At 38.0% G+C, this 16,571-nt stretch overlaps 2 protein-coding genes and 1 pseudogene across 2 annotated transcripts in view; 1 reads left to right on the forward strand and 2 right to left on the reverse strand.

Moving 5' to 3' along the window:
* LOC131968434 (class I histocompatibility antigen, F10 alpha chain-like) lies at positions 1–13,384 on the forward strand. The gene is made up of 6 exons (XM_059329311.1): positions 1–846; positions 7,487–7,753; positions 8,959–9,237; positions 9,743–10,045; positions 10,800–10,920; positions 11,315–13,384. The coding sequence occupies exons 1-5, from the start codon at positions 780–782 to the stop codon at positions 10,913–10,915; spliced, it is 1,032 nt and encodes a 343-aa protein (XP_059185294.1). The 5' UTR covers positions 1–779; the 3' UTR covers positions 10,916–10,920; positions 11,315–13,384.
* Positions 3,433–3,549, reverse strand: LOC131969210 (U2 spliceosomal RNA; annotated as a pseudogene).
* Positions 13,385–16,182: 2,798 nt separating the features above from the next.
* Positions 16,183–16,571, reverse strand: part of appl1 (adaptor protein, phosphotyrosine interaction, PH domain and leucine zipper containing 1) — a 24,423-nt gene continuing 24,034 nt past the window's right edge. Inside the window, exon 22 of the mRNA XM_059329307.1 lies at positions 16,183–16,571. This exon is cut by the window's right edge and continues 1,046 nt beyond it. The gene's annotated coding sequence lies outside the window, so the exon portion shown is untranslated.

Here is a 16,571-nt window from a genome sequence, read left to right on the forward strand (position 1 = left end):
ACCAGTGTGCAGCCTGTAGTGGAGCTAAACTAAACACTTTAACATACTGACATATTTCATAGAACAGCTCATTAGATAAGAACTTCAGAGGGATTTAATGTGTTCCCCTCCATCTCATTTAATAAGCAGATGGTTTGACTGCTCACATATCTGTTTAAAATAACAGATAAAGCCAGTCTGTAGATCAACTGCAGCTTTGAACCACTGGGGGCAGCACCCCACCTCATTTACTCACTATAACATCCAGGAAACCAAACTTGGATTTGTTGTTTGTTGTTGATATTTTTGATCAGGACTGTTTTAAATCCCAGGGCAGCCATACAGAACAAAAGAACAATAAGACACTACTGAATCCCCACAAACTGCTCAGTGTCTGGTCTGTAGCTGACAGTAACCTCTGACCTGACACAACATTTCTGCACATTTCATTAGTCTGCAAAACATTTTGACAAGATGTGAGCAGCAGAAAGAATAAAACTCCTTTAATATGTGAACAAAGTTGAGTAATAAAGATCAAGCCCCGCATGTCTCCCCTTCCTCTCACACAGGCTGAAGTAACATCACATACTTTCACTTTCGTTCATAACATGTGTGAGCCTGTTTTACCTAGATACAAGTGACGTCATGCTCAGAATAAATTCCCATTGGCTCAGATGAAGGTTTGTTCAGCGTCACCTCTTGTTTTATCCTCATTTCAACTCTGATTGTGGAGCAGGAAGGACGATCTCTGTTTCTCTCTTCAGACAAACACACAAAGCTTCACTCTGGTAAATCTTCAGATGGTCACAATGCAGATCTTTGCTGCTCTGGTTCTCCTCGGAACAGCCCTGCATGGCGCTGCACCAAGTGAGTTCACATTGTTTTGTTGGTTTATTGTAAAAGAAACAAAATGCTTCATGTCTTTCTATGCTGTATTTATGAGTTTCAGCGTTTTAAGATTGTCTTGTGTCAATCTTAAAACATGTCTTGTAATTTCCTGGACTTCTGTGTATATTATAGAAATATAAAAAAGTAACAACCCATCATCTTAAAGTTGACGTTAGTAAATCCTGTCTGTTCACCTCATTGAATGATCCTTATAAACTTTTGTTGAACTTTTGTAAAGAGGGATAGTCAATACTCTAATCCTGAAAAGGGCACAAGTGTGTTTTCCTTCACTTTTATATCTTTTATTTGTGTCATTATTTTATACCACGGGCGATTCTAGGGTGAGAGCTTTAGGGGTCATTAGATTAGATTGAACTTTATTGTCACTGAACAGCTACTTGGACAACAAAATGCAAGTCATGCTCTGTAAATTATTTACAAATGGCCATATTCAACGTACCTGGTTGCAGACCTGTCTGAAATTCCATGCACCAATATAAGTCATCAATAATTTAAAATAAAACAAGCTTCACATCAAGAGCAAATAAGAAGGTAAAACCAAAAAGTCCAAAGAAAAAAAATCCAGATTACTTACCCATGTCTTGAAAAATACTTAGACAGTAAAGATATAAAACAAGAAAGAGAGGGAAATTTTTGAAAGTACTTCCCCTGAATCCCTATTTGGCTCTTCCATGTATGCAGGCAACTCACTCTACTTTGGGAGAGTTAATCTATGTCGCCGCACTTTGAGGATGGCAAATCTGTCAGTGACCCTTTGGTGTTCGATTCTTTCAAGCAACTCCTTCTCAATACACATCACAGCTAGGTGCTGGAGTCTGCTTTGGCCCCTGGTCCTCCTGAGCCATGTATGGAGCCGACGCAAGGCACTAAAAGACCGCTCACATTTACAACTGCTCACTGGTATTGTCAAGGCAACCTGCATAACAGCTTTCAGTGAAGGGAACATTTCAGGATCCAGGAGTTTGTACAATGTTAGCATGTCCTGAACTGTACCAGCCTCACTCTTGCGCTTCAGAAAGTTTTTTGTAACCATCACTTCCTCTGACTTAAGTTCAATATAGTAATGGAGAGCCAGTGCTGTCAGATGAGGCTCAGACAAGAAGTGGCCTGAGGTTGGACTGTATGCCTAAATTCCATTGAGCACCTCCTCATTCACACCAGAAAAACACCTCTCAAGTTCACTGATCATTCGGTGATCAGTCCAGACAAGGAAACAAAAGTTTCCTCTTGAGATGTTCAGACTCTGAAGAGTATGGCGTCATATTTGAGTCAAAAGTCGCACGAGCGATAACACATCTGCATGCGCGCGCAGATTTCAACTGCCGCGCGCACTTTTTTGATCTTCGCGCACATATTCAGCAACCGAGTGAAGCAGATTCTCCCCCTTGCTCGCTCGCGGTGGAGCTCTGCTCGCGCGGAGCGAGGAGTTTTGACACATTGGGTCGCTCGCGGTGGAGCTCTGCTCGCGCGGAGCGAGGACTTTTGACACATTGGGGGCGGGGCCAAGGCTGACCCTGGGCCTCTTATGATTGGTCATTTTCCAGCCCTCTACGTGGGTGCCTTTTCAGTTTACTGCTGACAGCTGGTAGCGGCGGCATCATCTAAACAACAACAACGGTTGTTTCATGACGTTCACGACCACAACTCTACACTTAATCACTGGTAATAAAAAGGTTAAAAAATGCTGTTTCTTGTTTCTAAATGATCATACAGTAGCTGTGTCCCAATGTCAAGGAAGGATGCTCAAACGGCTGGATTTGAAGGATGCCACGTCATCGACATCCGCCGAAGGACTGTCCCAATGTCGAGGATGCTCCAGAGGACAGAGTCCTTCTTTTGCCCAAATTCCAAGGATGCATGTGTGTAACCTCCGTGCGCTCCCATTACCCATAAAGCATTGCACACACCGGTCTACCGGGAGATTTAAAAATGGCGAGCGTAGAAACAACGACGCCGGCGGCGTATAAGTATTTTCAGTTTATACTGAATGTTGTCACATAACTTACAAAAAGTGTGTTTAAAGTCAAGCAAAAACATATACATAAACAAATGCTAGAATATTAAGCTAAAGATAATAAACATCATCTTGATACATTGCCGGTTAAGTTAATTAATGCCGTCTCAGTCGCTAAAGTTATTGTTAATTAATTTATATGCGTCAGATGATGATGGACTATGTGCAACTATGCCATTCAGAAAGTTATACATTTCTTTATTGTGTTTACAGGGACTGAAAGTCCGCTATTATCCGTTATTGTTATTTATAAATAACTGCTATTGTACTGTACTGTAAAATAAAAAATAAAAAATCACAGAATATATTTCCATGATGAATTATGCTCCGCTGCTTTTATGAAACTAAGTCGCGGCCAAATTCAGCCAGGATCAGTTAAATATTCAGGTTTAATCCACTTTGTGGCTTTTACTTGATAAATCGTGGAGATGTAACCTTAAAGCATCTTCTTCCATTTTTACAAATATGTGTCAGAGTGCTGATGCCAAAGACACATCCATGTCGTGAACAGATTTTGAAATTACGATTTCAGCAGATTTCAGCATTTACGATAAATTTAGAATTTATTTATGTATTTATTTATTTTTATTAAACTGATAAGAACAGATACTACACTTGATCTTAGCCAAAAGGCCGAAAGCGGCGCTGAATTTAAGCAGGACATCCAATGACGCACAGCTGCACACTCCGAAGGCTGTCCCATTTGTGCGTTACAACAGTGAAAGGAAGGACTCTTGCCTCGCCTCCGGAGGACCCGACTTCGAAGGAAGGATCCTACCAAGGAAGGATCCTTGACATTGGGATACAGCTATTATCTCCGCAGTCCGTCAACACACACCGGATCCGTCTGTGTCCCGAGGACGCACGAGATCTCGCGAATTCATGCGTAATGAAGTGATATAACCGGAAGAGAATCAACATCTCCTCATTAACGACTGGAGACAAATCCAGCGACTCGGTCTTAACGAGCGTTAACAAGGTCGGCCGGAGCCGACAAGAGCCTCTTGTTAACAAGCTGGCTGACCTCGTTAGCGGCAGTTAGCTACAGTTTGCTCTGTAGCAGTACAGTGTGTATGTGCTAACAGGCTAACAGTTTGCTCTGTAGCAGTACAGTGTGTATGTGCTGCTGCTTCACGAGGTGTTCACTTAGCGATCTCTGTTTCATAGACTGTATATAAATAAACTTCAGGTCCGTCCCCGCCCATCATGACGCCTTCAAGTTGTGAAATACGTTAACCTGAGGTACTTTATTTTGAAAATATACCGGATGTTTTATTTTGTGTCTGTGCACAACTTCCTGTCCCGAACGATCTGCTCTGTGCTGAGATTATCACGTGGATGGCTGGAAAATGACCAATCATAAGAGGCCCGGGGTCCGCCTTGGCCCCGCCCCCAATGTGTCAAAAGTCCTCGCTCCGCACAAGCAGAGCTCCACCGCGAGCGTCCCAATGTGTCAAAAGTCCTCGCTCCGCGCGAGCAGAGCTCCACCGCGAGCGAAGATCAAAAAAGTGCACTCGGCAGTTGAAATCTGCGAGCGCGACTTTTGACTCAAATATGACGCCATAGAAGAGCCACAGGTTTCACTGCCTGGCCCACCCACAAGTTGACTCAACAACATATTCATCCATTCTCTTAGTCTTCCGCCTCTGTCCTGAGGATGATTCTAAGACTGCTATCTGGTTTGCCTCATACATAGCTTTTGTTCTGGAGTACAGATCTGCAGCAGTGGTATCACTGCGTTTCTGCTTCATTGTGTCAGTCACTGCATCTTTGTATGTCACTGCTTGGGCAATGTCAATGGTCTCCTTCTGCAGGTATGTTTTGATTGTAGAGAGGCACTCAATGATAGCAGGGAAATTATTATTACCTATTATTATCACTGCAGTCACTGAATGAAGCTGGCATACCCAGCGTGTAGTTGACAACTGCATAAATTCTTGGCTGCAACCCTAACTTCTTTTGAGTGTCCACAAACTTATGGTGGTTATCAAGGGAGACGCTAAAGAAAGAATGGAGACTTTCCAGTATGTTGAAGAACTGTGGTTTCAGAGATAGCTTCGCATGTGTAGCATAAAACAAGATTTAACTCATGTGCATAGCAATGCACATATATTGCCTCAGGGTGCTTTTTTCAAAAATGGGCTTGTACGCCCCCAACATCCCCACTCATGACAGCTGTCTGTGCCACACATTTCAACTGTTCAATTCCCTTTTTTACCAACTGATTTTCAACTGCAGCCGCTATTGTAGTAGCATCAAACTGTGACACCTCTGTAAGGGCTAGGAACCTTTCTTTGACGACACCCTCAACAGACACGTACCTAACACCGAGTGCCAACTGTTCTGTCTTTCCATCCCTGGCCTCATCAGCCATTATGGCATACATATTTGCTCCCTTTATCTCACTGATGATATGATCTGTTATTTCTTGTGAACAGCACTCTATCATCTCATTTCAGATGAGAGGTATGTGGTGTTCGAAGGGGTTGTGTATCTCTGCAAGAAGGGATCAAATTTGGCAAAAGTGACATGCACTCTAGGAAATTGTCTTTGTTGTGACTCATCTGTTTCATCATGACCTCTGAATGCTATTCCTTGCTTCCCCAAGAAACAGGTTACTGCCAAAATACGCTCTAGGTACTCCCTTCTTTCATCAATTTCAGTGGCACTTGCTGCCTCTATCTGCTCTACAACATTGCCCTTTGACTGGCTTGCTTTGTAGCTGTTCCAACAAACCACACTGTCCTTATGTGATGGTGCCTTGCTAAGTGCCTTTTGCCAGTTATTGATTCCATCATTAACCAGTGCATCCTTTCTGACATTTTTGCCAAATACCCTTCAAGAGAAGCAGAAAGCAACATTTTGTTGAGCTGAGTATTCCAGACATCTGAAATTTTTTGAACCATTCTTCTTGAAAGGCTCTTTTTTGTGTGCCAAACTGGGTATGGGGGTATTGAGCCAGCTTTAACTGTTTCGGACCAGTGTCCTTATTCCCTAAATCTAAACAGCTCTCTTCTGTCGCTGCTGCTTTTTCCTAGTGTTGCACTCCCTCTGTCTCTGTCTGTGACTCTCCCTGTTCTTTTCCTCCTCCTTTTATATTAAAAAAAATGTGGGTTTAAATAATATGTAACGAAGAGTAAATGTAATAGAGGCTACCTACAGTAATGCCAATAAATTAGTATAGGAGTGAGTTGTTACCAGTGGCGGGCGGTGCATTTCACACTTAGGCCTTCAGTGATGTCCAAGTGATGTCCAACAACAGCATTTATAACACCAGGACTGGAGAGTAGTTAGAAACACACTTAAGCACGACTAGGCATTGCATCACTTCAGTTGTGTACAAAATGGGCTATTATCCGGCGCATTTTAAAAATCAACAATACCGCATCAGCAATTAAAACATATCTGATATGCTACTGTCAAAACTTAAAAATAAAAGGGTCTTTAAAATTATCTTTCCAAAAAGTTTTATTAAATGAGTCCACAAAGAATATGCAAGCTTTAACAAGATTGTACAATAAATTGCAAAATCGCAGTTTAATATCAGAAAGACACTAACAAGACGGCCATACTTTGGCGACAGCGACACAATAAACAAGTCTCTTTGTGAAAAAACTTTTTCATGTCAAAACGTGACGTATCAGGACTTTCTGTGACCTGTTGCTTTGAGTACAACCACACAGCTGCGCCAATGCGCTAGATTATTAACATACCGTTAACAGTCCCGGCCGGGTGTGACTCTGTTGATCTGCATAGCCCTGCCGTGGCTCAAACTAGTAAGTATCCATATCCAATCACAGGACGCGTAAATGTCACATTCAACGTGAGGCCAGCTAGAGGGCCTTACTGACTCAACTCGTGATCTGATTGGCTATCGCAACTATCTATCAACTGTATTTGCCCGTTCACTTACAGTGCACAGACGCCCGCATTGTTGATTCTGAAGGCCCGGGCAGATTTCATACAGCCTGGCAACATAAGATAGCTGAATTCTGATTGGATAAAAACTCTAACCTAAAAACAACAGCACTGGAAGGAGCATAATATGACATGAGGAGAATATGAATACTTTTAGATATTTAGGGAAAGTAAATGAAAAATTAAATTAACCTTTATCATAATCATGATCATGATTTCTGGTTATGTTAGGCCAGCAGAGAAGGCCTTGCTGGCCCTGACGGCCCACCACTGGTTGTTACTGTTTTAATCACCACTATTCACTATATATCAATTTATTGTTTTTTTCTCACCTGCAGTGGAAAAAAATCATAGGTTTTTTATTTGTGTTTTTTATCTGAGAAGTCAGTTGATATCATTGTTTTCCTGCTGAAGCCAAAAAACTTCCTGCTTTGTTGGTACAATATTTAATATTGTTCACTAATGTGTGTAAACAGAATAACTTAGACTGTAATATGATATATTTACATTAATTAATTTGTATTTATTAGAGTGTAAAACAGATTATTAGGCTGTCTCAAATGTATTGTCATTATTTTTGTTTCTGTGGGCAGGAAAATAAGATTGTTAATTGATTTATACAACTGTGATATAAAAACTGAAATGATGACTTGTTTTTTCTTACAGTGACTCACTCTATGAAGCATTTCGTCACTGCATCGTCTCAAGTCCCAAACTTCCCAGAGTTTGTGACTGTTAGTTTGGTTAATGAGATTGAGGCACTGCACTATGATAGTTACAGCAGGAAAGTAGAAACCAAACAGGAGTGGATGATCAGAGTCTCAGAAGATGATCCTCAGTACTGGCAATTTCTGACTGAGAATCGATTTGGTGTCCAGCAGCGGTTCAAACACAACATTGAAGATTTCAAGCAGCGCTTCAACCAAACTGGAGGTTTGTTTATGTTTCACTTTCTACTGATAAAATGTTGTTTATTGTGTGGTATATTTTTATATTTTCATCCTGTATTTTAGTACACAGATGTTATATATATTTTTTATATTATTATTAACACTTTATCTCCACTAGATTAGATCAGAGTAACTCTACTGAACTGCCCACAGAGAGTCGCTCCATAATAACTCTACTGCAGGAACCTGTTGATCTCAACAGTTTAACAACACACAGCTGATAGAGGAACATTACTGCCTGGTTTCTCAAAGTACAGATCGGTTTGTTTTAATAAAGCTGCTGACAGGACGACCTAGTGAACGTCTCATTCAGATCAGAGGTTTAAAGAGTTTAACAGCTCCACTCTACCTACTAATACACATTGGCCCTCATTTATCAAACGAGCGTACGACAAAGTGAGCTTAAAGTTGGAGTATGGTAATTTCTACACAAACCTCAGCATTTATCAATTTGGACGTGAGCGGAGGGTACGATCAGATCTCACGTCTGCTCTCAGGTCGTGTATGCAAATTTGAGTCAGCGTGAAGTCCACACGTCTGAGTCGGAGAATTGATCTTAGACTATTGTAGCGATGCCTGGAGCTGATAAAACTCTGCGGTGTTTTGATTTTTAATGGTGACAAACCAAAGCATGTTTAGGCTACATCATTGATCATTAAAACATCATTAAAAATAAATATACCCTGGCACCGTGAAATTCTTTTACCAGAATACTAGCCGAGGCTATTAATTGTTGTTGTCTTTTGCTGTTTACTGTTATCCTGCTGGACACCGGAGCATCAGCGTCTCCTTCACCACCAATGGTGCCCGGATAGAAATATTTATATATATAAGTAAAACAAAATATACGCTCAGATCTGCGCTCGTCTCTACATCCATTAGATAAATGAGGGCCAGTGTGTCTCTGTGGTTAAAGAAAAGAGGATATGAAGTGTGTTAGGATGTCCCTCTGTTTCCCAGCAGTCTCTGCCTCTCTGTCTCTCTCTAAGACGTCCACACTGTCCAGATGATGGCTGGCTGTAAGTGGTTGTCATGGAGACGATAACAGCAGGAGGTGTAGATTCTGTGTCTGAGTGTCTGTGGATCAGTGTGTCTCTGTGGTAAAGATGTGATATCAGCTGGTGATAGATGACTGGGCTGTGATCTCACTCTGGTTTACTGCAGTGTCTCTGTCTCTCTGTCTCTCAGGTGTCCACATACTCCAGTTGATGCAAGGCTGTGAATGGGATGATGAGACTGATGAGGTCAAAGGATATAGTCAATATGCTTATGATGGAGAAGACTTCTTATCATTGGACCTGGAGACGGAGACATGGGTCGCTCCAAAACAACAGGCTGTCTTCACCAAACACAAGTGGGAAAATAATAAAGCTAAGATGGCTCAGTACAAACACTTCTTCACCCAGATTTGTCCTGATGAGCTGAAGAAGTTTGTGAAGTTCGGGAGGAGCTCTCTGCTGAGAAAAGGTAGAGTCACATGACCTGATGTAGTTTAATGACCACGACAATGTTAATATGCCTTCTGTGTTTCCAACCATAAGTAACATTACAATAAATATAAAGCATACAGAGGCTGAATCTGTCTCAGTTTAAACACATTTCTTTTTCTCTCTCGTCTCTTTATTTCTCTGACTCAACACATTTATCCCCACTCGTCTGTCTCACACTCACTGTCCACTGCACTCTTTAATCTGTCTCACCTCTCTTCATCTGTTTCTTCCCTTCAGTCTCTGTTAGAGACTATGAAAGGGCAGAATATCACTTTGCCTTCGCAGGTTCAATATGAACACCGTAAGGCAAAAAGCTGGCAGAGATCTTTCCAGCTATATAGCGGGACATTTGCACTATGAAAGGGGCTTTCTTTTATCAATCAATGAGATGTATTTGCATTGTATACATACTGTATATATAGTGTATTAAGGTAGTGATAGTAATAAAGAACCTATAAAGTGTGTTTCTCTTCTCTCTGCAGACCTTCCCTCAGTGTCTCTCCTCCAGAAGACTCCCTCCTCTCCAGTCAGCTGCCACGCTACAGGTTTCTACCCTGACGGAGCCATGATGTTCTGGAGGAAAGATGGAGAGGAGCTTCATGAGGACGTGGACCTCGGAGAGATCCTCCCCAACCACGATGGATCCTTCCAGATGAGTGTTGACCTGGACCTCTCATCAGTCAAACCTGAAGACTGGACCAGGTACGACTGTGTGTTTCAGCTGGTTGGTGTGAAGGAGCACATCTTCACCAGACTGGAAGAAGAAAAGATCAGGACCAACAGAGGTAAGACTTCTATCTGTCTTTGTTTTGTTTACAGTTTCTTCTATCTAGTTTTTTATATATAATTTTAAGACTTGGATCAGAAATCGTTCTGCTGTTCACTTGTCCTGTGAATAGTTTGAATGACACTAAAGTTAATCTTGAATCTCTCTTCTGCTTTAAGTATTAAACCAATACATTTACCCACTTCTGCACCCAGAATTATTACCACAGTTTGTTTTGTGTTGCCTGTCAAAAGTTTGCTTAAGCTTAAGTTGAAATAAAAAAATAAATAAATAATAATACAAAAATAATTTATCATCAATTTATTTATTTTTTTTAGGTTTTTATCACTTTTTGAAAATTTTAGTTTTCAAATCACATTAAAAATATATATAATCTACACATTTTTTCAACCTTTTAATTTGTATCCACAGTTCAGAGAGAATACTATATAATAATCACTGTATTGACTGAACTACTGGCCAGTTTTAGAGGCTGAATAATGGAATAATTTAATAAATATATGAAAGAACGTATCTATCAGTTAATTAGTCAGAATCAAGTTTATTGGCCGAGGATGTTAACATTCAAAATGGAGTTTGAGTCAAAAACCCACATATGGGACAGAAACCAACACAGACATGCAGCTAAACAAAGACAACAAAGTTATAGACGAGAATAATAATAAAAAAAACTGATAAACTGACGTTCTTCTCTTCTGACCTGCTTCACCTGTTCAGGTTGTGACTATTTCTTGTTGTTTTCTGCTCAACAGAGAAACCCACTGACAAGAACGGCATCATCATTCCTGCAGTCGTTCTTCCTCTCGTCCTCCTCCTCCTCGCTGTGATTGGATTCATCGTTTACAGAAAGATCAATGGGATGCTTTAAGGCAGGTAGGAGCTCACAGGTAGAGTGGAGTCACAATGTTTTTCCACTGTGTTGTGGAGAGTATTTTAGTTTATTGTTTGTTCAAGGCTCAGAGGATTAATAAAACCCTTTTTGCAAGAGGAGTCAGAGTGAGCTGTCTGCTGAGGAAAAGAGTCAACATGAAGGTTTACACTCTGGAACTGGTTTTGGATCCTAAAATGATTTTTAGTATGATGACGTGAGAAAGAAATGATTATTAGAGAAGTTAAGTTGGTTAAAAAAAGGAAGGTAGAATAGATTAATTTGTCAGTGTGAGTGAATAGAAGAGGGGATCATGTCCACAGAGAAGATGGTGTTAGAAGATACTCTGGCATTTGGCAGTTGTGACGACTAAAACCATGTGTGTGTTTTGTTTTTCAGCCAACTGTAAGTCATCTTCTGAAAACAACTCTGAGTTCTCTGAGAAACTGAATTATGGAAAAGACAACCCTGAAGGCCAAACATACAACCCTGCACAAAGTGGGCTGCTTCAGGAGACATGAACTTTTCACACCTGCTGTTAAACAAAGACGCCTTCAACTTTGTGTAAAACAACCTTCTGTCATTGTTTCTTATTCAGCTTTTGTGACACAATCTAGCTTTGAAGAAAATATTTGACTTTATACAGATTTTCCATAACAGAGTTGAGATTTTAATAAAAGTGTGAAGAGAAAGGCACAGATTCTTTCAAAAACCTTCACATCGGCAGGTCAGATAGTCACTGAAACAGCGTTAAAAAAATAAAAATAAATAATTTGTTTAAAAAGCATATTAGCTAAATGCTGACAAAATGTTCACACTTAAATTAATGAATCAACGTTATTTGAGGTCGAAATTAAGCTGTAAATATGAGGCTTTGTGGAATTTTACTCTCCAAACCTCTATGTTAAATAATTCAGATTTTTTTATATATATTTTTTTCTATTTCCTCTTCAGGTTTATGGACACATTTTGCACTGTGTCTGTAGTGCACTATGGGACATTTAGCAGATAGGTTTAATAAAACAGTGGTCATAAATATTATTAAAAAATATTGTGCAAAAATCTGTGTAATATTAACAAATGATGGGTGAGGGGCAAACCAGGTGGCAACCTCCGGGTCTGAGCAGGGAGGCAAACCAGGAAGTGCCTTAAGCTGCATTCTACTGAAAATTCCAGCAGGGGGCACTAAGTTTTGCTGCAAAAGCGTTTGGGTCCATTCATTTCAATGCAAAATGAGAAAACTTCTCACTTGATTTATTACCTCAGAAATGTTTTTCAGGACAACACTATGGTCTCAATCACTAGTAAAAAAAATCTTCAAGACAATCTGATGTTAATAGTGTAAATAAGAGAAACAAAAATTTTGTTTTTGTTTTTTGCCAAAACTAGCATCAGTTAATGCTCCAGTTAATGCTAACATGAGTCAGTCAGGTTGAGGTGTAGAGAGGCTGTAGTCAGTGTCGTCATGGTGACTACCTCCATTATTTATACAGTTTATGCACACAACCAGTGGTGGAAAAAGTGTTCAGATCCCTTACTTTAGTAAAAGTATTAGCGTAACTGTATCCCAAATCGGACACTGTTCGGATAAGATTCTATCAAAATGTCACATTGGCTACTAATATAAATGATCATGTTATGCTTCCAATTAATAAAATGGTGTGAAACTGAAGTCCAACTTCTTATCTTTCGAACCGTATATTGTTTAACCGTGTACGTTAGCCTCGGGTTTACCAGAGTCGGCTAAAGGACGCTAACGCTGGTGAATTAGCTGTGAGCTAACTGTATCCCACATCAGACACTTGGATCTCCTCGCTGTAAAACAATAAAACAATAAAACAATGGGGGCTGCTGAGTTTTTCGGGGTAAATTGGATGTTTCTGGGTAAGCCAAATAAATATGACCGTTATCAACCATAGTTATCAACACACCCGGACCATACTTCTGTCCTTCACAAAAAAATATAGGACAGTAAAAACACAGATGGACTTTAAGATCGTCGCCTGAGCGTTTTTAGTGCTCTCTGTCATCAGATTTACTTTCATATTGTAATTAGACATTTAAATCTCAATGTACATAAATTCAATTTCACATGTAGATTGTTAAATATGTATAAATCAATTATAGCTCCACTGGTGGTGGCGATCTTATTCCAAATGACCGTGAAAACACCAGAAAGTGCAGCATTACAGATGTGTCAGATTTTGGATACAGTCTCTGTAATACCAGTGTGAAATTACTCCACTGCAAGTAAAAGTACAACAGTATCAGCATCATAATGTACTTTAAGTATCAAAAGTAAAAGTACTCGTTATGCAGAGCGGACCCACTCACATTGTTTATTTATTCCAAATATGTTATTGGATTATTTGTATTGATGCATTTCTGTAAGCACTGTTTTTATTGTGTAAAGATGAAGCTCAACTACTTAATATACTGTGATGGGGTTTCATAAAAATAAAAAGTCTAAGCACTATAAATGTTTCATGTTTTTTATGTAACTAAAGCTGTCGGCTAAATGTAGTGGAGTAAAAAGTTCAATATTTGTCTCTAAATGTAGTGAAGTAGAAGTGTAAAGTTAGAATAAAGCAGCGTTCTGTTCGACCTTACAGCAGTCCCTAATTAACAGACCCTGCAATGTCATTATAGATATTATATATTAATAATATCATTATTATCAATACTACTGCTACTTCTACCAGTACTATTAATTTTATCTGTATAATTTTATTTCAGACATGACACAATACCAAAAATTAAAAAACACAAAAGAAGAAAAAATGCCCAAAACATTGAAATGAAATGTCTGAAAACGAGTCGGATGAAGTCTAACTTTACTACTATTAATAATAATAATAATAATAATGATAATAATAACAATAATACTGTACTACTACAATGAATAATTATTAATAATAATTTCTTATGTTTATATATATTATAATTGTTATTGTTGACAATTAAATGGGAATAATACAATTACAACAACTAGTAATTATAAGTATATATTATTATTGATAATATTAATTGAATTTATATAACAATTTTATTATAATTATTAAAGAGGCCTGAATGATGCAATGAATAATATTCATGATTAATAATAATGATTTCTTATGTTATATATATTTATTATAAATGTTATTATAACAATTATAAATGGTAATACTATTACAACTAGTTATCAGTATATATTATTGGTAATATTAATTTTATTTATATAGCGTTTTTATTATTAAATTATTTAAGCATGAGGCTGCAATGTGATAAAATATGAAAAGCCTAAAAACTTTCTGAATGCACTGAAACTAATTAATGTTAAATGAAGTTAACCTCAGAGCAAATATGAAATGTTGAAATATGATATGCGTTCTCTTTTTATTAGATTTATGACTTGTGTATTATTTCCAATTTCCATAAGTAATTGACTTTTAAACTGTAGTGATATTTAAAAAAGGCCTCCTCAGGACATTACAAGGTTCTAAAAAAACTGATTTTTAAATGAATATAACATAAAAAATATACAAACATGGAAGTTAATATTTTTTTTGGAGGCTTTTCATCTTAAAAAATGATCAGACCGACTCAGGCGGGTGGAGTTAGTGCTTTATTTATCACCGAAAAGCCTTTTTTTATTATTATTATTATTCATGACACTGAAACAATTATCACTGAAACATATTTACAGTTCATCGTCCTCCTTCCTGCCGTTGTTTTCCTGTTTTCCTGCGTCACTAAAGTGCAGCTTCACTTCCACTCCAGTTCTTCTCCTGGTTTACAGCAAGAAAACTTCCTCCCACAAACTAAATCCCACAAAAATAAAATCAGTAACTTGATTCTTTTTAGAAACGTCTCCATGTGAAGCTTCAACACGTCTGCAGACGATCTGAAGCTTCTTCTACACATTATCACCGTGAATCACTCCAGATAAAAGACGGATTAATGAATACAACTTATTAAAAAAAAACTGAAAAGGCCCCAAACAAACGACAGAGAAAAGCACAGATAAATATTGTGACGTCAGGAGAAACGCGCTGACTCAGCTGATTATTTGGCAGAAAGTTTGTGTTAAAATGACATTTCTTTAAAGTTTTCTGGGTTAATAAAAAAAACAAAAAAAAACAGCGGATCAGAAGACAAAAGTCGAGCTCAAACGTAGAAAATTGTCAACAAAGTAACGAGATATTCTGATCAGTTTGTGCTCGTGTTGACGGATCGTTTAAAAGGAGAGAAGCATCTTTGGCTCTTTTTGTGGCCTAAAAACTGAATTAATTCTCATTATTGAGCTCTGATTTAATGCATCTATTGGTTTTGTAAGAGGCAGAAATCTCCTACAAATAGTTCGGTCGGTTTAGATTCAACAAAGTAACAGCAACTCTGTGTTTTTGTCACTGGAGTGTGGTGGTTCTGAAGATAAAAGCATAGAATATGTTTGTGAACAAAATAATCATAAAGTAGTGAAAATATTTTAACTTTAGCGTCTACTAACATTATTTTAGATGGTTAAATGTTTAGTTGTTGCTTCAGTCCACAGCGGTGTTACAGTGTTTAAATTACTGTTGGTAGAACACTGATTATGGATGAGAACGTGATTAAAAAAAACTTTTTTTTTTGGGACGAAAACTTTACAATTCCATACTTTGTGGCTCTCGACACTTTCCATGTTTTGTTTATTTTGAGCACAACATGATTTGATCTGTTTTACCTGGAATATGATATATACAATCATGGAAAAAATGATTAAACCTTTTCTTCATTTTCTTGTTCATTTTAATGTCTGATTCAACTAAAGGTTCATTTGTTTGGACAAATATAATGATAACAACAAAAATATCTGATAAGAGTTTAATTTAAGAGCTGATATCTAGACATTTAACATGTTTTCTAGATAATAACCAAAATCATTATCAATAAAACCATGTTAAATGTCTAGATATCAGCTCTTAAATTAAACTCTTATCAGATATTTTTGTTATCATTATATTTGTCCAAACAAATGAACCTTTAGTTGAACCAGACATTAAAATGAACAAGAAAATGAAGAAAACAAGGAGGTCTCATCATTTTTCCATGACTGTGTATGTATATATATATATATATATATATATATATATATATATATATTCATAGAGCAAATCCAAAGTTCAGCTTTTGTCTGTTATGTAAATAGTCAAAATAATTTTAGAGATTCAGTCAGTCGCCAGCAAAAAATGCTGATAATGTTTCTGCAAACCACAGATGTTTATTTTTAAACTTTCTTTTGTCCGGTAATGAAGCTACGTGATGTAAAAATCCATGAACTAATGTTCTATAACGGAGGTGTGGGCGTCCTGCTGTTGGAAGTCTTTTATCTGGAAGATTTATTTTTTTACCCTAACCTTAACCATGTGGTTTTGGTGTCTAACTTTAACCAAACAGTGTTAAAAACAGGGACCGTCAGAGCAGCTGAAGACAGACGGAAATTTTGAGAAAATGGCGGATGACAAGCAGCCAAGTGAGCCATGAAATAAAGTCAATAAATCCTGAACGAATTGCAGCAGTTTAGTAACGTTCATATTGTAAATGGATGTAAAGTTTCAACGTTTCTGTGGTTTGCAGAACAGCAAAATACCAACATTTATTCTGCTGAGATTCCTCCTTGTTAGTTCATTTCTCC

This window comes from Centropristis striata, chromosome 3 (genome assembly GCF_030273125.1).
Source record: "Centropristis striata isolate RG_2023a ecotype Rhode Island chromosome 3, C.striata_1.0, whole genome shotgun sequence".
Classification (NCBI taxonomy): Eukaryota; Metazoa; Chordata; class Actinopteri; order Perciformes; family Serranidae; genus Centropristis; species Centropristis striata.